General features: G+C 42.4%; 1 protein-coding gene across 1 annotated transcript in view; it reads right to left on the reverse strand.

Moving 5' to 3' along the window:
* Window positions 1-20,708, reverse strand: part of Pde6d (phosphodiesterase 6D) — a 42,207-nt gene extending 21,499 nt beyond the window's left edge. The window contains exon 1 of the mRNA XM_021167041.3: window positions 20,441-20,708. Within this exon, the coding sequence (XP_021022700.1) occupies window positions 20,441-20,490 (50 nt within the window). The 5' untranslated portion in view covers window positions 20,491-20,708. The remainder of the gene's footprint in view (window positions 1-20,440) is intronic.
* Window positions 20,709-20,726: the final 18 nt, after the last annotated feature.

Consider the following 20,726-nt stretch of genomic DNA (forward strand, 5'->3'; position numbering starts at 1 on the left):
TGCACCCCCTCCCCCTTTCTCTAGATCAGGTCTAGTAGACTCAGAGGTCAACACCCTCCACAAGGGTGTTTCTACCTCATCTTGAAAACCATCTGTTTTAACTAAAGAGGGTAACAACTGACCAGTATCTCTTTCTCTCCATGTTCCTAGTCTTTTTCATACTTTGCTACTGGGCATTTTTCACCCTTTCGGTCTCTTTATTAATTTGTATTCCAGTGTTCCACTGTGTTTAGCTCCACTTCCTCTCTTCCATCAGCTAGAACAAAATGTGGAGTCTTTGGATAGGTGTACAATAATGGCTCAGGCATTTAATAGTTAACTTCATTTAACAATTAAAATTATTGTGGGGAAGTGGTGGCGCACGCCTTTGATCCCAGCACTTGGGAGGCGGAGGCAGGTGGATTTCTGAGTTCCAGGACAGCCAGGGCTATATAGAAAAACCCTGTTTTGGAAAATTATTACTGTGTGGGTGAGTTCCTGGGGAGACAAGAGGGCACTTTACAGAGTTCTCTCCTCCCACTTTTGTGAGGGTTGTAGGAATTAAACTTGGATTGCCAGGCTTTTTTGGAAAGCGCCTTTAACCACTGAGTATTTTACTAGTTTTGTTTTGTGCAGTCCTGGGGCTGAACCCTGAGGCCCAGCACATCCTGAGCACGTGCTCCAGGGCTTGTTAAAACAAAAATTTTAAAAAAGATCTTACAGATATGATTGTTTTGCCAGTAGGACAACATTGTCTGTGCCACACGTGTGTCTGATGAGAAAACTCATCAGATATCCTGGAACTGGAGTTAGGGATGGTTGTGTGCCACCATGTGGGTGCTGAGAACCAAACCCAGGTCTACTGCAAGAGCAACGAGTGCACTTAACCACTAAGCCTCCTCTCCAGTTCCTTAACTTCTTAGTGCCATTTACCTAAACTCTAAAACATAATACTTACATGACTTTTGCAAACATTAAACAAAGTTCAATGTAGTAAAGCTAATGAGAGCCTGGGGATGCAGGCCACGCAGTAGCAGAGCACCTGCTCAGGATGTGTGGGCCTCAGGTTCAGCCCCAGGACTGTACTGCACAAAACAAAACTAGTAAGAGAACCCAGGACACAGAAACACTCACTCACGTTGTACTGACACAAAGCCTTTCTTTCTTTTTCTTTTTTTCAAGACAGGGTTTCTCTGTGTAGCCCTGGCTATCCTGGAACTCACTCTGTAGACCAGGCTGGCCTCAAACTCAGAAATCTGCCCGCCTCTGCCTTCTGAGTGCTGGGATTAAAGGCGTGTACCACCACCGCCCGGCTCACAAAGCCTTTCTAATTGGCTTGTACAGTTATTTTCTCCTATATTTAAAAATTTTAAAATTGAGCACTAGAGTCCAGCTCTTGTTTCCCCATACTTTATGCTTTACCTCGTTAACAGATGCTGTCTCAAATGTTGCATTAGCTGAATTACAAAACCAGAACTCTGCTGGGTCTTATTACCTCTAGCTTTACATTCTGGATGAGAAAACTAAGTTTTGAGATATTAAAACTTTACTATTAAAAGTCTCATAATTTGAGGAACAAAGCTGATTTATTTTTAAGATTGAAAGTGTCCTAGGGTTTCTATGAATTAGCATCAGACAATCCTAATGGGCCAGTTCTTTTGTTCTTCCCTTCCAAGGTATCCCCAGGGAGAGCCAAGCACCGTCACCAGCTCCAACATCACTCCCTAGACACCAGAACTCAGGTCTTCCTCCAGGGAATGCCACTGGCCTCTGACTTTCACAAAGAAAGCATTCTGGAGACCTGTGCTTTGTTCCAAGAAAGATCAGGGTCAAGAATGAAACCCAAGTTTCTATCAACAAAGCTCTTTATCCTCCCAGTTTTCCGAGGCACAAGGGATAAGCTCTTGTTAGAGCCATGCCTCCTGAGGACAGATCGGGAGAGGCCAGCTCTCCCCAAAGTTAAAAAGTTTAAAAGAACAAACCTCAAGAACTGGGAAGACAAATGTTAAAGGGCATGGGATGGACAGGCCTTACTCTGTGTGTTCGTGACCTGAGCTGGGTGCAGACAATGTACTATACTACAATGTACAGATACTACAGGTATCTAAAATTTTTCTTGAAATGAACATGAAGTTAAGCTTATTGATAATGTATCTATGTTTAAAAAACTGATTTCCAGTCAGAAAGCAACATCTAGGAATATACAGATATATATTTATAAGCATGCCTGCCTGCCTATCTATCCAATCATCCAGCTATCTATGGCAGGGTCTTACTATGGCTGGGCTGGCTAGGAGCTCATCTTGTGTAATAGCAGAGTGGCCTTGACTTTACAGAAATTTGCCTGCCTCTGCCTCCTCAGTGTTGAGATGAAAGGCACACACCATCACACCTAGTTTAGGCACCTACAATTTCCAAACTTTGAAAAAAATTTCCAAAAACATGGTCTCTTAACTAAACCTCTTAACATGTTTTGGTTGAAATCTGACCCTTCTAATACAGTCAAAAAGAAAGGCCTGTGCCTCCATCCCTTGCAAAACCCGTTTAGGAAAAAAAAAAAAAAAGACAGACAAACTATAAGCAGGGCCATGAGCTGCACACTTTTTAATCCTGGCTCTGGGAAGGCAGAGGCAGGCAGATCTCTGAGTTTGAGACCATCCTGATTGACCTACAAATGGAATTTCAGGGCAGTCAGGGATACAGAGAGAAACCTTGTCTCAAAAATAAAATAAATAAATAAAAGTAAAAATTGAATCTTAAAGCTTTGATAGAATTTTACAAGTCCAAAATAGTTTTCTTCCATTTTTCCTCCTAAACTTCAGTGTACTTATCTATTTTACAGTTTAAACTTACTGGTATAAAACTATGATTGATATTAAAAAAGGTAGGATTAATTCAGATTTGAAACTGACCAAACCATGTTGTATTATAGCAAAGTTAATTGGGCATTTCATTCATCTAGCATTTACTAAATGGTCATGAATGTTGGGTTCAGGCTCTGCTGTGGTTCTCAGAGTCTCCTCTAGGTAGAGAAACTACCAGGTAGGAGAATTACACTGCACTGTGAGAAGCCTGATCTGGAAGAGAGGTTAGTACAAAGTGCCATAGTTGGCTCCACCGTGAGGAGGCCTTGTGAGATAAGATATCTATCAGTGTCTAACACATGCCTGCCGACTAACCTGTATCTCCTTTCAGTCTTCTGCCATACCCAGGTGTCTCCTTTCTTTCTCATTTGCATACCTGGACAAGATCGCCAAACTGATAGAGCTACAGTTTCAGGTAAAGACAAACTCAGACTAAAACCACTCAAGGAAGCTCACATCTTGTTCATACTATATACTATTGGGACAGCTCCAGAAGTCTTTCTGCATTGGGATATAAGATCTTTCTTTAAAAAAAAAAAAAAAGAAAAGAGGAGGAGAAGGAGGAGGAGGAAGAGGAAGAAAAGCAGCAGCCAGGCATGGTGGCTCATGTTTGAGCCCGAGGCAAGAGGGCTGCTGTGAATTTAAGGCTCACATGGATAGTGAGTTCTGGTCGGTCTGAGCTACATAGTGAGACCAGGTTCAAACCCACTTTCACACCTTTCTCCAACCCCCTGATCAAGCTAGTTGCCAGGTATGGTGAACCATGCCCTCAGGAGGCTAAGGCAGGAGGACTGGTGAGACCGCCCAGTGGGTAAAGATGATTGCTGTGAAGTCTGATGGCCTGAGTTTGATCCCATGAACCTATGTGGACAGGTGGAGGGAACTGATTGTCACAGGTGTGCTGTGGCACACCCTCACAGTGCACATAATGTGCCCTTGAGCACACACAATAAAATAAATTTTTCTGGAACTGTACATTTCTGAGAAGTTTGTGGTTCTGGAGGGTGGAACCAGGGCCTTATACATACTCTACCAGTGAGCTACATGCCCACCTCAGAATGACTTTAAGTAGATCACTGTTTCCTTTTCTTCTTCCTCCTCGTCCTCCTGGCTTTTTAAGACAGGGTTTCTCTGTGTAGCCCTGTATGTCCTAGAACTCAACTTTTGCTTCAGGCTAGCCCCAAACTCAGAGACCAGCCTTCCTCTGCCTCCTATGTGCTTGAATTCAAGGTGTGGCCACCTCATCTAGCAGTAGATCGCTGCTTTTAAGGTTGGCACTTACTTCCAAAGGTTTCCCAAAGAGGGTACCCTTACTTTTTCTTTTTCTCAGTGCCAGAGCCCTCTGCACACCAGGCAAGCACTCTGTCGCTGAGCTGCTCCCCAGTGGCTTTGATGACCTTGGATCACCATGCAGCTCAGCCAGCCACAGACTGTCAAGGTTTTCAAGATGTTCTGCTTGGAATTGTCTAGCTTTCTATGTAAGACTCAGAATTGTCTTGAACACAATTCCAACTAAACTAAGGACTTAAAAGGGAAAATTAGAAACACAATTCCCTTCAGTGGTACACAGGTGATATCTTAAGGCCATTAATAATTCCTGGGCTGCAGCACTTGCCGAGGGTGTATGAAGTCCTACATTCAATCCCCAGTACTGCAAACAGCAACAAAACAAAATCCTCCAAAGTGAACCTTTGCTGTCTACAAACTCTGCAGGTGATGCAGGAAATCGGGAGTGCAAGGACATCCTTGGTTACACAGCAAATCTGAGGCCTGTCTGGGCCACATGACACTTGTTTAAAAAATTTTATGAATACCAATGGTTCAATTTTGGCTGCCTGTTATAATCAGAGCTTGCAAACTCCCACTCAAGCCAATCAAATTACAATCTCTGGAGGTGGAACTCAGGCATCACTGGTTTTCAGGATTCACCGTACAGGGGCTGGAGAGATGCTCAGTGGTTAAGAGCACTTACTGCTCTAGAAGAGGACCTTGGTTAATGCCTCTTCTGACCTCTGACCTCAACATGCTCTTGCACTTGTGTGGTCTCTATAAAATATACACACACACACACACATACATATTCTGATACATATACATACAATAAACATAAATATTAGCTGGGAGGCAGTGGCAAAGCCTGCAGCCTGGTCTACAGAGTGAGTTCCAAGACATAGCCAGTGCTACACAGAGAAACTCTGTCTTGGAAAACAAAACAAAAACCAAAACCAAGCTCCAAACTAATTCACACACACACACTCTCCCTCATTCATATATGTATATATATATATATATATATATATATATATATATATATGACTCCCCATGTGATTGTACTAAAAGCCAGGCTGGGGTCTACTAGTTGACAGTTTTTCCAGTAGGGTTAAAATCTCCAAGTACTGGGGATTGACCGCAGGGTCTCCAGCATGCCAGACAGGCATTCTATCACTGAGCTAGCACCCTTATCCATTTTCTAGTCTAGTTTAAGACAAGACAGGGATCTCCCTAAGTTTTCCAAAATGGCCTAAACTTGCCTCAACCTTCTAAGCAGTTATAAGTGAGCTAGCATGCTCAGTTAGGTCTGGCTTCCTTAAACTCTCATGAACCACAAACTTCAGTGGGTCTGAGCTACAAACTGTCATTCTATATTTCTAACCAGTTTCCAAGTGAGGCCAAAGCGAATACCCAGAAGCCAAATTCTGAGTAGCCCTGTGATTCTGGAAGGAAAATTATCTTAAAGAACAGAAAGAAAACCATTCCCATCACTGAAGTCCATACACTACAGCACTAGATAGGGAGGCCTTGGTGATGAACAAGTGGGAAGGACGGTTAAAAAACACGTCTCTAGGAAGGGAGACTTCAGGGATCAGAAACGTTTAGAATGGCGTGTTTGAGGGAGAGTGGAGAGCAGTCACTGTGGTTTTTGCAGTGTGTGTACACAGGAGGGCAAGCTGGCCCGGCAAAGAAGAGAGATGGGCAGTGAGGGAAATGATCAAATGTTTAAAAACAGAAAAAGCAAGCCCTTGGCTACAGAGCTAGCAAGGCATACAGAAATGCTAGCAGGAGGCCTGCAGGAATCTCTTCCATGTCAGAAATGCATCTGGGAACCAGTCCAGTTACTACACTGAAGATGGGCTAGACTACCAGCCATCACGCCCTCCTGAGGACAGGAGAGACTCAGGGGGTTAAGTCTCCCCTGGCAGTGCTTGGGAACTAACAACAAACTGAACCACTTGCCCGGATGCCTCTCTTTTGTGTGCAGAGAGAACACCCAGAAGCTTAGATGTGGGGTCCCTTGGCAGCTTCCAGGCAACCTTTCTGTGACTTTCTAACCTTCTAGATATACTGCACCAGACTGTAACAAACTAAAGAAGAAAACTGCTCACTGCCTGGGCTTTTCCATGGAAATTACAAATGCTTAACATATAGAACAACAAATAGTATAAAAATGGTCACAAATTAACCAGAAGGTATTTATATTTCTCTAATTCTTAAAACAATTAAAACTTTTCTGAAAAAAATATCCAGAGAAATTACATAACATGGTTATCACATGTATCAAAAAGATCTGTTTAAATGAACAGAAGAAACTGAAATGAGAAGGAATTCTGTTATCAGGTGATCCATCCTATACAAGATGATAAGAGCCCTTGGCAGAAACGGACATCTTTCAAGTTCCTATTTACTGTATAAATGATGGCTAATAGGTGCTGAGTGCCAGCTAATGCACTATAAGCTTTTACCCATGTTTATCAGACTCCTCCTCATAATCCTCTGAAATAGGCATTATTATGATCCTTATTTTGATGAGCAACTTTCAGTTCCAAGATGAAAGTTTCAAACTTACTGGTTTCAAAACCAGTGAGTGGTAAAGCCTTACTTATTTTTTGGTGGCAGGATTTTCTGTAGCTTAGAGTGGTCTTGAATTTCGGATCCTTCTGTCTCTACCTCCCAAGTGCTTGGATTATGGGCATAAACCACTAGACCCTGTTTTAGATGGTGCTGTAGACTGAACCTAGGGTTTCATTCATGTTAGATAAACACTTCATTAACTAACCCAAGAGTTTAGTTCTAAAATTGGCTTTCCACTGACTGATTCCAATGGCTATGCTCTTAGCATCTAGGACACTTCCAGCTTCCTGCATGCCATTTGTCCCAGAGAGAGAAACTATAGTACAGAATCTACTGCAGCTAAGAAACAGCACAGGTGGCATTTAGATAAACAAGTCTGTCTACACTGAATTCCCCAGGGAAGAGAGTGCAGCTGCAGGGTCCTGGGTCCCTTGGTGAAGACAAGCCACCAAGGCTAGGAAAACTGAAGGTGAGAAATGCAAGCAGACTCCTAGATGGGAATGGTCCTTTGTTCCTTTCTAAAATCATTCTCTTGTGATATGCTTAGTAGAGAACAGGAAACTACTGAAATTCATACAGGTAACAAAAATTCTACTCACGACAACAAAACTTCCTTATTATAAGCTATATTTAAATACTTGAGGTTAAATATTTCCAAATAATGATCTCCTTTGAGTACTATTGTGTTTGATGATTAAAAAGTAGCTTTCCTGCTTTTTTATACCTTGAATGAGACCACAAGCTTACATTAGTTCAGGGGTATTCAAGAACTTACAATTTCATTTTTTAAACTGGAAATTTAATTTTGTAAAACAACCGGAAATTACCTTAGTTGATATGGAAGTTTGTTTGTAACAAAGATTTTGGTAAAAAGACCTCTTACCTTCTTTGGATAATGTTAGGAGAAGATAAAGAGGAGATCAGAAAATCTCAGGAGGAAAGCATCTGGCAGAATGGGTCATCTTACACTGGCTCCAATAGGGGCTCAGTACCTGAAACCAAGCCTGGTCAAACATAGGTCTGCTCTAGAGAGCTAGTTCAGATAAGCAAGTGGGCTCCTTTCTTTTGCACTAAAAGTACTAAAGACCAAAACTGTTTCTTAAGAACATATTCGGGGGGGGGGGGGGGCTGGTGAGATGGCTCAGCAGGTAAGAGCACCCGACTACTCTTCTGAAGGTCCTGAGTTCAAATTCCAGCAACCACATGGTGGCTCACAACCATCCGTAATGAGATCTGACTCCCTCTTCTGGTGTGTCTGAAGACAGCTACAGTGTACTTACATATAATAAATAAATAAATCTTAAAAAAAAATATATATATTCAGGGATAGACTAAGAGAGTCAGAGGGATGGTAAGAGTGAGGAGGCTCCTGTGGGTCAGCAGTCTGCAGTCTTCACCCTCTCAGTCATTTCCAAGTCTATGTATCCACCCCTGTCCTGCCTGGTCAGTACTAACCATGCTTATGGTGAAGGATAAGAAGTTAACAGAAAGCATATTATCGTTTTCTTTTCTGCTCTTGACAAGGTTTGTCTCATATCTAAGGAACACATATAGTTCAGGTTTTGTAAGTAGGTCAAGGGCATATTAATTAAGATTATTTATTTTGTGTGTGTGTGTGCACACACACAGGCATGTGCACATATGTGGGGAAGTTGGAGGACAATCTACAAAAGTCAGTTCTCTCCATTCACTATGCAGGTCCCAGGGATTGAAGTCAGGTTGTCAGACTTGGCAGCAGATACCTTTACCTGTTAACCTATCATGCAAGTCCTAAAAGAGAATTTTATTTTTTTGAGACAAGTTTCTCTATACAATCCTGGCTGTCCTGGAACCTCCTATGTAGACCAGGCTGTATTCAACCTTAGAGAAATTGCCTATCTCTGCTGCCCAAGTGCTGGGATTAAAGGTATGTGCCGCCATGCCAGAATTTATTTAAAAAAAACCAAATAACTAGTTGAAAAGACAACAGAAGAGATAATACAATAGGAAGTATTGTAAAAAAGATGACAGTTTGGCAGGGGACAGAAAATCACAGGCAACAGGTTAGCAGGTTAACAAGCTGCTTTAAAAGTCATGCTGAAAAATGAAGGCTTACCAGAGAAAGCTGCTGGGCTTAGTTAGGCTCAGCCACACACTCCATTCTCTAGAGTGATGTCTGCTTCAGTGCCCCACTGACCCTGTACTGTAGAACGTGTGTGTATACACAGTGTGAGTTTGTAAATCAAATTCCACCCAGGTTTATTGATCATCTTAGCACTCAATACAAGAGACTCAAATATGTGCTGAAACACAAGTGAACATCACAGAGCAAGTCAGAAGGTTGATGGGAACTCTCCTTCAGGTTAACAACCAGAAAGCAAGGGTTATTTAAGAGTGTCTAAGAAGCAGACCAGGGGAGCTGCTCACTCGGGGATCAGTGGGTTGTAGAAGGGGAAATCAGACCAGTGCTCTGCAAAATAACTAACCAGTGGTGTGTGAGAGATGCCTTAGCAGTTAAGAGTGAATACTGCTTTGCAGAGAACCAGAGTTCAATTCCCAGCACACACATCAGACACACAACTGCCTATAAATCTAGCTCCAAGGAGCATCTGGCCTTTGTGAGTTCCTGCATGCACCTGCACACGCACACACAACTTAAAAAAAAATCTAAAAACAAACTAAAAAAACCTTGACCACCCACTGTCTTTAAGAAGAACAGCTAAATCAGTCAGCTGATTTGTAGGTAAAACACATCAGAACTTAAAAGCTTTTTCTGCATTAGGCCTGAATTCATGACTTGGCAGAGTACTTGTAAATTATATATGGGCATGTGGCTCTGAGTAATTTCAAGGTAAGTAGATTTTTTTTTCAGGCAAAATGGCTGACTAGGCATATAATGACATATGCTAATGTCTACCACTGCAGACCAAAGCAGTATGAGGCAAAGCTTCCATAACAAGGTCACTGGCATAAAGAAAAGCTTTCTGCTCATTCTTTTGGGGTGGAAGCAGCTACAGTGCCTGGCAGTGAACAAAGGAGCTTTCTATTTGGTGGCATCCTGAGCATTTCATCACTGCAATACTGTCCTTTGCTCTGCACTTCCACTTTCTGGTTGTGATGCTTTCTTCTCTACCTGAACCTCCTTGCTTGTATACCTACTCTGTCAGTACCTCATGCGGCTTCTGCCCTAGGTTTGCCACATAGGACAGATCCTTTAGGGCATTCTTTTAAGATTTATTTTATTTTTTAAAATTATTATTTTATTCTATGTGTATTGGTATTTTGATTGCATGTATGTCTATACACTGTGTACATTCCTGGTATAGTTCCTGAAAGCAGAAAAAGGGTCAGATGATCTGGAACTGGAGGTACAGACAGCTGTAAGGCCATGTGTGGGAGCTGTGAACCCAGGTCCTCTAGCAAAGCAGCCAGTGATCTTAACCACTAAGCCATCTCTCCAGGCCCCAGCCCCACTTATGAAAAACTTTCAGAGTTCCTTCATTTATCCTGTGTGCATATATACATATGTGTGTACACAAATACACATGTACACATAGGTAGAGTTAGAGGACAACTTGTGAGACTCAGTTATTTCCTTCTTCTTTGGGGATCCTGGGGGACCAAGCTCAGATGGCTAGGCTTGGTAGCAAGTGCCTTAAATTACTGTGAAATCTTGCTGTTTTAGTACATTCTTGAAAGCCAATTCTAATTGACATATAATGAAACCAACTTCTCTACTCAATAATTTCCCAGCAATGTTCCCACTTATAGGAGACATGGAGAGAAAATATAAATGTGTCTCTGAGAACCCAGGCCTCAGCATCTTTGGAACTTAATATGCTGTAACAAATGGTGGTATCACTGTGAAATAATACTCTTCCTCTGGCAATGCTGCCGTGCTTGGAAAAGAGACAATCTAAATCCAAACTGGCCTGGGAACAGTGCAGGCAAGTAACTTAGTAATGAGAAAGAGATCATCACTTGAAACATAACACAGTCTTCTCATTAGCCAAGTCAGACAATGAAACAAACATTTCATTTTCTAGAGTCAATGACTGCACTGACCTACAGTTAAGCACCTGAAACTGGCATCAGACAAGCCAGAAGAGACACATCTGAAAGATTCTTACCGACTAGCTTTGCCTTGTTTGTATCCCAGCACCTCCAGATAGAAGAGATAGCATATGCCCCCTTTCAGGGGCATGTTCCCCGAAGATTAATTCTTTCACCTTATTTGAAGGCAAAGAATTGTGTTCTTGAATGCCACCAAAATCTATATTCAGTGATTCTTGAACTTTACCTAACTTAAAAAAAAAAAAAGAGCTATAGTTCTGAGAAGGGCATCAATTTCCTTAAATTATAACCCTTAAAAAAGGTAAAAAGGCTGCTCAGTAGTGAGATACACCTTTAATCTCAGTATGTAGGAAATAGAGGCAAATGGTTCTCTGTGAGTTCAAGGCCAGTCTGGTCTACAGAGCAAGTTCCAGGACAGCCAGGACTACACAAAAACTCCTGTCCCACAAATACCAAACAAATAAATAAAAAACCAAAAGGTCTGAGCTCACAAGTTGTAATCCACACTTGGGAGCCTCGTCTCACCCCTCAAATAAATAAATAAATAAATAGGAAATGGAAAGCGAAAGATGGTTCTACAGTTCTGTTTTTACTGCACGACAACTACGTCCCAGTCTGACGAACAGATGCTTTCAGAGGTCTAAGACAGTATAAAGGAAAATCAATGAGTCTCTGGCCTTTTTGGCATCCTGAAACATGAAATGTATAAATTTGCAAAAGCAAATTTAAACTTCAGAGTGAAGTTAAATAAATGACTGTAATAACAATAGCAAGCACAATACATTTGAAGAGCTACGGTGTTTGAAGTGGGATGGCGTAATTGCATAATACCCTTACAAGTCAACTGGAGCAACCATAATCTGTGCTTACAGATAATAAATGATGCAATACAGTTCGACAACTGAGAAAGTGACTCTTACTGTTTAACTGAACTCCTCTTGATTTCTTCAGTGCTGGGGGTGGGGTGAAGGGTGTGGGGTAATCTCTGGCCTCATGCAAGCTAGGCTAGTGCTTGACCACTGAAATTCACAACCACCCACTCACCCACCAGTCATGATAACCTTACTCAAGCTACCTCCTAAACTTGGTTTTGTCACCAGGTTTCTTGAATAATATATTTGCTGACTTTTTTCCCTCTATCCATCCTCTAATATTGACAGATCATAGTTCATCTTGCTTCCTTAGATATTACTCTTAAGATCAGCACTAATGTGTAAGCTGTCACAGACTCTCAGTACAGTGTCTCATACTCACGGACTGAAATCCCCACTCCAATCCTCTAAGGACTTTTGATCTCCAGGCTCCTTTGCTCGGCTCCAGCTCTGCACTGTGCCTGCCACCGTGTTGCTGCTACTCCCCAGAATCTAAAGATTAGACTCCTTAACACCTACTCATCTTTCAAGACTCTATTTAGATGACAAATCTGAAGCCTTCCAGAGCGCCCGCCCCCAGCAGTAATCACTGCTTTTCTGCTGCACTCAGGGCAATGCTGTGCACTTACCACCCTGTGCTGTTATTCTTCCATCTCTCTTATACAAGTCTTGAGGAGGTCAGAGATGGGTTTCAAGTCTATTTTCAATCACTTCATCTTATTTTTTTCAGGCAGGCTTTTTCCATGGAGCCCTCCCTGGCTGTCCTGGAATTCTCTATGTAAACCAGGCTGGCCTTGAACTCACAGAAATCTACCTGCCTCTGCCTCCGAAATCCTGGAATCAAAGGGTTGTGCCACTTTGCCTAGCTAATTTATTATTAATTTTTTTTTTTTTTTTAGAAAAAGACATTCTTTTACTGAACTTTCTAGAGCTCACTAACTTGCTAGGTATTTGAGGTAGGGTTTGTCTGTATAGCCCTGGCTGTCCTGGAACTAACTCTGTGGAGCAGTCCTCTTAATTCAGAGATCCATTTGTCTCTGCCTCCTGAGAGCTGAGACTAAAGGCATGTGCCACCTCTGCTTGGTGCACATATAGTTTTTATCTGATACTTTTCAGATGTTTAAGGACAAGATTCCAGAGGGAAGTGGAAATAACTGGACCTATTGATAAGGTGGTCTTCTGAATACTACCACTACACACTCATTTATGTGCGCTGAGGTCTAAGGGATCGTGTGAGGCATTCTCTCTTCTTTCTCATGCAGTCTGGGCTGCTCATTTGAAGACGGATACATTCTGTGAGTAACTTTGCTGTAAAAACCTAATGGCCCATAATGTTGTGCTTATTAGCTCTGAGTAACAAGCTCTTCTATATGATCATGATCAAAGTCGCTAACTGTATTCCTGTGATTAGCCTTTTCTTTACTACAGACTATGTTTAAAATGGAAACAAAAAAAGTGAAATCAAGAATATACCCATTTGGTGCTGGAGAGATGGCTCGGTAGCTAAGAGTGCTTACTACTCTTCAGAGGACCAGGCTTCAACTCCCAGCACCCATATGGTAGCTATCAGCTGCCTGTGGCTCCGGTTCCAGGGGACCTGACACACTGTTCTGACCCCCAGAGGCTAATGGAGGAGTACTTTAATACATATCAGGCATGTCATACAATGAAATATAATATTAAAAAGTAGATATCCATTTGCAATTTAAATACTTCCCGAGAAGTATCTTTCCCCTTCTAGGTGACTAGTTGTTAAAATCACCTTTCTTATCCCAGGCTGCCCCTGAATTTAAGAGATGAGGAAAAAAAAAAACATAGAGGATGTAAGTACAACAGAAAATAATTCTCAAATGAAATATGAGTAGGGGCTGAAGAGATGGCTCAGTGGTTAACAACACTGCTGCTCTTCCAGAGGACCCAGGCTTGGTTCCTAGCACCAACATCAAGTGGCTCACAACTACCTAACTCCAGTTTCAGGGGATTAGACACCCTCTTCTGGACACTGAGGGTACCAGATACACAAGTGGGAATACACACATGTAGGCACTCACACATATACATAAATATAAATAATTGTAAAAACAGAAGGAATTCTTATGGCTAGGGAAATAGCTCAGTTGGTAAAGTGCTTGCCAGGCAAGCATGTAAGAAGCAAGCATGTTCTGATCCTGGAACCCACACAAGAGAGCTAGGCATGGTGGCATAGGCTTGCAATACAAGTATCGGAAAGAAGGAAACAGGGGGCTCCTGACCACCTCCCCTAGGCCAACTGGCAAGTTCTAAGATCTTGTCTCAGACAAGGTGGACCACTTGATATTGGTGCTTGAGAATCAACTCTTTAGACTGACCTCTGGCTGCTACCTGTATTCACAGAATGTGCACCTAAAGACATTACCTTATGTTCTAGAGGATAGCAGCACTAGTGTTACTGTTTTTTGAGATAGGGTTTCCTGAAATCCATGGTGACCTTGAATTCAATATACAGCTAAGATGACCTAGAACTTCTGATCCTCTTGCCTTTGCCTCCTAAGTGCTGGGACCTTGATCTGGCTTATATGGACTGGAAAATCAAGTCAGGGCTCCACGCACACACTAGGCAAGCACTCAATTAGCTGAGCTATATCCCCAGTTCACTACTATTATTATTCATAATTATGAATAGACTGAATAACTGCAGTTATTACTTATTACCTACTGCATGCTGAGTACTGTGTTAAACTTTAATTTCATCTAATTCTTGGACCAAGACCCTAAGGTAATCCCTATCAGCAGTTGTGCCTTTTTTTATTTTCTTCCTATTTTCTTTTCCCCGAGTCAGGATTTCTCTGTGTAGTTTTAGCTATCCTGGAACTTACTCTGTAGACCAGGCTGATCTTGAACTTACAAAGATCCACCTGTCTCTGCCTCCCGAGTGTTAGGATTATAGGCCTGTGCCACCACTACCAGCTGAAATTTCATTTAATTCTTTTTTTTTTTTTTTTGGTTTTTCGAGACAGGGTTTCTCTGTATAGCTCTGGCTGTCCTGGAACTCACTTTGTAGACCAGGCTGGCCTCGAACTCAGAAATCCGCCTGCCTCTGCCTCCCGAGTGCTGGGATTAAAGGCGTGCGCCACCACGCCCGGCTTCATTTAATTCTTGTAACAATCCTTTGGGGATGTGAGTTATGGAAACTGGGGCACAGCGAGTGTGAGTGTTGTGTTGAAGGTCATAAGGCTGCAGGTAGCAAGTCTGAATCTACAGTCTTACAGCCTGTTCTACTTGCTACAGCAGTTACACACAAAATTTTGATAGATATCAAGTACTTTCTATAGAGGCTCCACATACACACATAAGAGAGCAAGTTAGTGTTCCTCTCCCTCTAAAGTGATTGAAAACAAGTTACTGTTCAATAAGAAGACAGTTTTAATAAGGCTGAATATGCCTTCATTTATTCATTGGTCTTTCCTTTGGAAGCATTCAATATATTCGTTTTCTAATTTAAGTCAAATGTTTATTTTAGTTTATATTCTATCTGAACATTATATTAAGTTCTAAAATATAAGTAAATGGAGATAATTAAGTAACAACAACAACCTATTAGGCATGGCCCGTTAATTCCTGCACTTATGAGGCAGATGCAAGAGGCTCTCTGTGAATTCAAGGCCAGCCTGGTCTACATAGTGAGTTCTAAGACAGCTACAGCTATGTAGAGAAATCCTGTCTCAAAACAAAAACAAAAGCAAAACCATATATACATAGATTCTACCACAGCAATTTTCCAGTGGATTAAAGATAATGAGATCTTAAAACATCATCGCTGACAGTCTGTTTTGTTTCTTGTTTTTTTTTTTTTTTTAAACATTACTTAAGTTTGTATGTGTGTTTGTGTGTGCACAATGTACACACACAAGGAGGTTAGTGGAAAACTTATGCAGGCTCATTTCTTTCTACCAAGTGGGTTCTGGGGCTAGCTCTGGGTTGGCAGCACTGAACCATCTCACTGTCCCCATATTAACTTATTAAGGTTCACATTTATACCAATGAAAAAATTACCCAAGGAGGTAAAATAATCTAGTCAGAGCTTTATGAGAAGCCTATCACTATGAGAGTTCTATGGTGAACTAGGCTGTAGTCTCAGCCATTTGGGATGCTTAAGTGGGAAGGATGTCTTATGTTTAGGAATTTGACACTAGCCTGGAAAATAAAGAACCAGTCTCAGACAAAAAGTACTATGATAAATGTATATCATTGAAAGTAATCAACAGTACCTATATTTGGAAATTATGAACATGATAAGCTAAGTAAAAACATTTAAAACAATTCTCTAAGATTTATAAAAGCAAGTAACTGTAGACAGTAGCTAAATTAGCAAACTACACTAAAAACATTAAACCACTGTAATAAAATTTAACAGCAAAACAAAGCCCCATTAAAAGTACTTCAGTAATAAAGACGGAATCTAGGTGACTGCTCTTTACTAGCCTCTTTGTATTTTATTTTACATGCCTACTTTGAGACCAAGTTGCCCCAGAAGGCCTTGGATTTAGCTGGGATTACAGGCTTGAACCACCAGACCTAGCTAGTAACATCATGTTAAAGACATTCATTCTAAGCAGAATTAAAAGGGGGGGTGGGGGGGACGACGACTGTTCATTCATTTTGTAGACTTTCAGTGGAGAATACCCTGAACATAATCGCCACCCAAAAGACCTTTGTTAAAAGAAATAAATGGGGAACATGGATTTACAATATATCAGCTGTTTAAAATGACCAAATTCAAGATCTATGCAGAGATCATCACATTTGTCCCATCCCCAAATATTTATAATTTTAATTTACAATTAGGAAATGTTATTTTTATTATTTTTTTGTTTTTTTGTTTTTTTGTTTTTTTTCGAGACAGGGTTTCTCTGTGTTGCCCTGGCTGTCCTGGAACTCACTCTGTAGATCAGGCTGGCCTCGAACTCAGAAATCCGCTTGCCTCTGCCTCCCAAGTGCTGGGATTAAAGGCGTGCACCACCAACGCCCAGCAGAAGTGTCATTCTTTTAACAAAGAAATAGAAGACTCTTAATGTGTATGAGCTGAAAACAGGTAAGAAGAGATGGGGGTGGAGATGCTAAGAGAACAACATCCTGTTTTGAAGGAAAATAACAAATACAAAGCTTTAGATGAATTCTCTTAGTTAAATCTAAGTTTTGTAGCCGGGAGTGGTGGCGCATGCCTTTGATCCCAGCACTTGGGAGGCAGAGGCAGGCGGATTTCTGAGTTCGAGGCCAGCCTGGTCTACAGAGTGAGTTCCAGGACAGCCAGGGCGACACAGAGAAACCCTGTCTCAAAAAACACAAACAAACAAACAAGCAAACAAACAAACTCTAAGTTTTGCAGTATTATTCGTGCTTATTGGGTAGCTGTAATGGACATAGGGGAAAAGCTTCCTTTGAGTAGAAGGGACACAAATATTTACTTGGGACTTTATGACTTTAGAGATACATACTCATGTCATGGCAATCACTTTGACACTGTATTAAACCACACTGTGAAACTAGGTGATTCCCCTTAAGCATGTACAGGCATGGGCAGGAAATAAATGAAACAATATCCTAAAGTAAACTCATGTCTTATGGAAATTGTTACATGACAAAGACAATATTCCAAAACAATGGAAGCAGGGTGGTTTAAGAAGCTAGTAAATGTTCCTGGGGTAACTGACTTTCCAAACAGCTTATTCCTATCACACACTATAAGTATAAATGCATTTCAGAGGATTAAAGGGTTAAGTACTGAAAATAAGAAGCAGGCTATTTGATTAATCTCAGGATAAGAGAGATCACCAGCTCCTTAAACAACAACAACAATAACAACAATAGCCACAATACCCTCTGCTTCTGTAAAGCCCCCCAAATTGGATTAAGACTCAAAATAGGTAAAGTATTTATACAAGCTGAACCAGAATATATTAGGGAGATCTTCCTTGAAATATTTTTTTTTAAATATATTTCCCTTTATTTTATGTGTACTAGTGTTTTGTCTGCATGTTATGTCTATGTGAGAGTGTTAGATCTTGGTGTTACCGACAGTTGTGAGCTGCCATGTAGGTGCTGGGATCTGAACCTGGGTCTTTTGGAAGAGCAGTTAGTACCTTTAACCACTAAGCCATCTTTCCAGCCCCAAGATTTTCTTAAATAAGACAAAAATGCAAAAGCCAAATGGAAGCCATAGATAATTATTTAAAAAAAAAAAAGTTAAAAAAAGAGTTCTGTTCAATCAAAAAAAAAAAAAATTCTAGCAAGAGGGTGTTAGATCCTTGGTATTCAGTTAACCAACTGCCTGGTGTGGGTGCTGGGAATCAAACCCAGGCCCTCTACAGGAGCGATTCACATCCTTACAGTTTTTAACTGCTGAGCTGTATCTCCAGCCCCATTTTCCTTCTTTTCATTTTCAGATGTCAACAAAGGACCCCGGAGGATGAGCACTCTATCCCCCCTGTGCTGACTGCTACGTGGCTATTTCCCTTTGCTTTATAATTTAATCAGCTCAGGTCAAGCTTTCCCGGAAAGCCTGTTTCCTGAAGCACTCACATCATTACTTAAGTGGCTGATTCACACACACTCTCTCTTTCTTTTTGGTTTTTGAGACAAGGTTTCTCTGTGTGCCCTGGTTGTCCTGGAACTCGATTTGCAGACCAGGCTGGCCTCAGACTCACAGAGATCCATCTGCCTCTGCTTCCTGAGTGCTGGGACTAAAGGTGTGTGCCACCACATCCAGCTTTATAGTGTTTTCTATATTTGTCCATTAGCCTTTATCTCAACAGGTTCATGTCAAGAGTAAAAGTGACAAAATCTACAGTTTTCTGCTATATTCATTTATCCCAAGCAGACAGGGAACTACAGAAGAGTCTGTTACTAAACTTCACTATCGAAAGCCACTGAGCGTTTATCCTGTATGTAAGGAGATACAGTCTTCTGTGTTTACAAAGCACAGCAGGGCGACTCACTTTCCAATCCCTGCCAGCTACAGAGAACTGTTTCTTTACTTCTCAATGCACTCTACTTGCTCACACTCAAAAACAAACCCCACAAAACCTCGGTATAATTTTTACTTGAAGGGTTTTCCTTTTGCACCCAAAACTTCCTGGGTTGGTTTTTCTCCTTGGGGCCACAGAAACCCATGACCCCGTTTATGCTTCCAGTCTATCTGTTCACCCCTCTTCACACAGTGGTGTATGGTTTTTGTGGTATTGTTTTTGATTCGTTCTTTTTTTGGAGTCAGCCTAGATTGGTCTTGAACACATGACAGTCTCTTGCTTCAGTCACCAAGCGCTGGGATTATAACCATGATTTAATCATGCCTTGTATGAATTCTAGAATTTACGATCACCTTGGTTTCTAACCATAGCCAAGCAATTAGATATTGGAAGATGTGAAATGGGTCTTGAGACAAGGCAACAGGTTGTTCAGCAAACCAGTTTAGGGAAGCCTAAACCTCCACAGAGGCAGGAGCTGGGTAAATGATGGTTACACCCCACAGAGGGAGGCATTTAGGAAGATTCCATATTGTACAGCAGAGATTAAGGTCAACAGAATGTAAAACTGGAATATATTTCATCTGTGTTTTATGGTGACAAATAGTCCATCAAAACACACAGCTTCTAGCAGGAGGTGCTGGCCACACCCTGAGTTCTAAAAGTTCCAGCACTGGGGAGGCAGAGACAGGCAGATCTTTTTGAGGCCAGCCTGGTCTACACATCAAGTTCTGGGTCAGCCAGAGCTACACAGTCTGACCCTGTCTCCAAAATAAAACAAACGCTTCGAAGTTCTCTCTCTATATATAAAGAGGTTGCAAAAGTCACAGTGTAGCTACAACAGGCCTGAAGCAATGGTTTCTTTTCCTCCTCTGGCTTCTCAATTTCTTCCTTTTTGAAGCAGGGTCTCCTATAACTAAGGCTGGCCCTGAACTCTATGAAACTCTGAGGATGACCTGAATTCTGGATCCCCCTGCTTCCATCTCCCAAGTACTGGGATCACAGGCATTCAACACCAAGTCCACCGAAACAACGAATTCTGATATCATATGGTGTCCTCAACACAATCAAGAAATTGTGAACAGCTTCACCATAATAAAGCGTTAACCTCAGCAATGCCAAAGATAATTTTGCCGGGAGTAGGTTCAAAACCAAAGTACCTCAGGCATCTCACACATCTCCTATTTCTCATCTCGCTGGAAAGAGAACTTGAGATGTTAATGCTCCAAAGGCCAACAAAGTGTTAAGATGGGGTCCGTCTTTAATTTCTCTTTCCCCACCTCTCCACTACTCCAGCCCTATAAGAAGCCACAAGTGAGGAAGAAAAGTTGTGGAAACAAGACGGGTGTGTGTGTGGTGGGGTGAGATGGGGTACATTATCCCCCACATACAAGGTCACTTGCTTGGAGTCACTTTCTCCTGCTCCCCCCATGGGCTTCCCGCCAAAGTCGCTCCTGGGCAAGCTAGGAGGCCAGCTTGCTGCACTCCCTCAGCCTCTGCATGGGGACTGCAGCCCCCTCCTGGCCTCCAGGCCTTTAGGACCCTAATTTTTAATGGGAACTCTTCTCGCGGTCCCGGGGCTCCTCCACCTCCATCTCCCCCCCCCCGCCCCCCCAGGCTCCATCAACGTCCCCTTCCTCCCTCAGGGTGCCCCTGTGCCTGCCTCCCGTTCTCGGTCTCTCCCGGGGGCCCGGCACACCGTTCCCTTCCTGCCCCTTCTCGTAGCCCTTCTTCCCCGGTGCCCACCTGGCGCCCCTGCCAAAGCCTGGCTCCTTAGAGCCACGGCCTCCTCCCAGCCCCGCCCCTGCTCCCGGGCGGATACAGTTTGAAGCCTCTCAGGATATCCCTGGCCCGCTCGTCCTTGGCTGACATGATGCGGCGCCTGCCGCCCGCGGCCCTCCCACGCTGGCTCCGCGGGGCCTCGCAGACGGTACCCAGGAACCGAGGACAGCCGCAGCCCGGCCGGACACCTCAGGTGAACAGCGGTGGCGGCCAGACCCGAACCGGCCTCTCCCTCCCCTCAGCTCCCGCTCCTGATCCCTTCTCCTTCCCTCTAGTCGTGGAGCTCCCGCCTTGAAACCAATGACAAGCCAGCCTTGGCGATTGGC

This window comes from Mus caroli, unplaced genomic scaffold, assembly GCF_978045245.1.
Source record: "Mus caroli unplaced genomic scaffold, Mus_caroli_1 scaffold_1, whole genome shotgun sequence".
In the NCBI taxonomy this organism is placed as follows: Eukaryota; Metazoa; Chordata; class Mammalia; order Rodentia; family Muridae; genus Mus; species Mus caroli.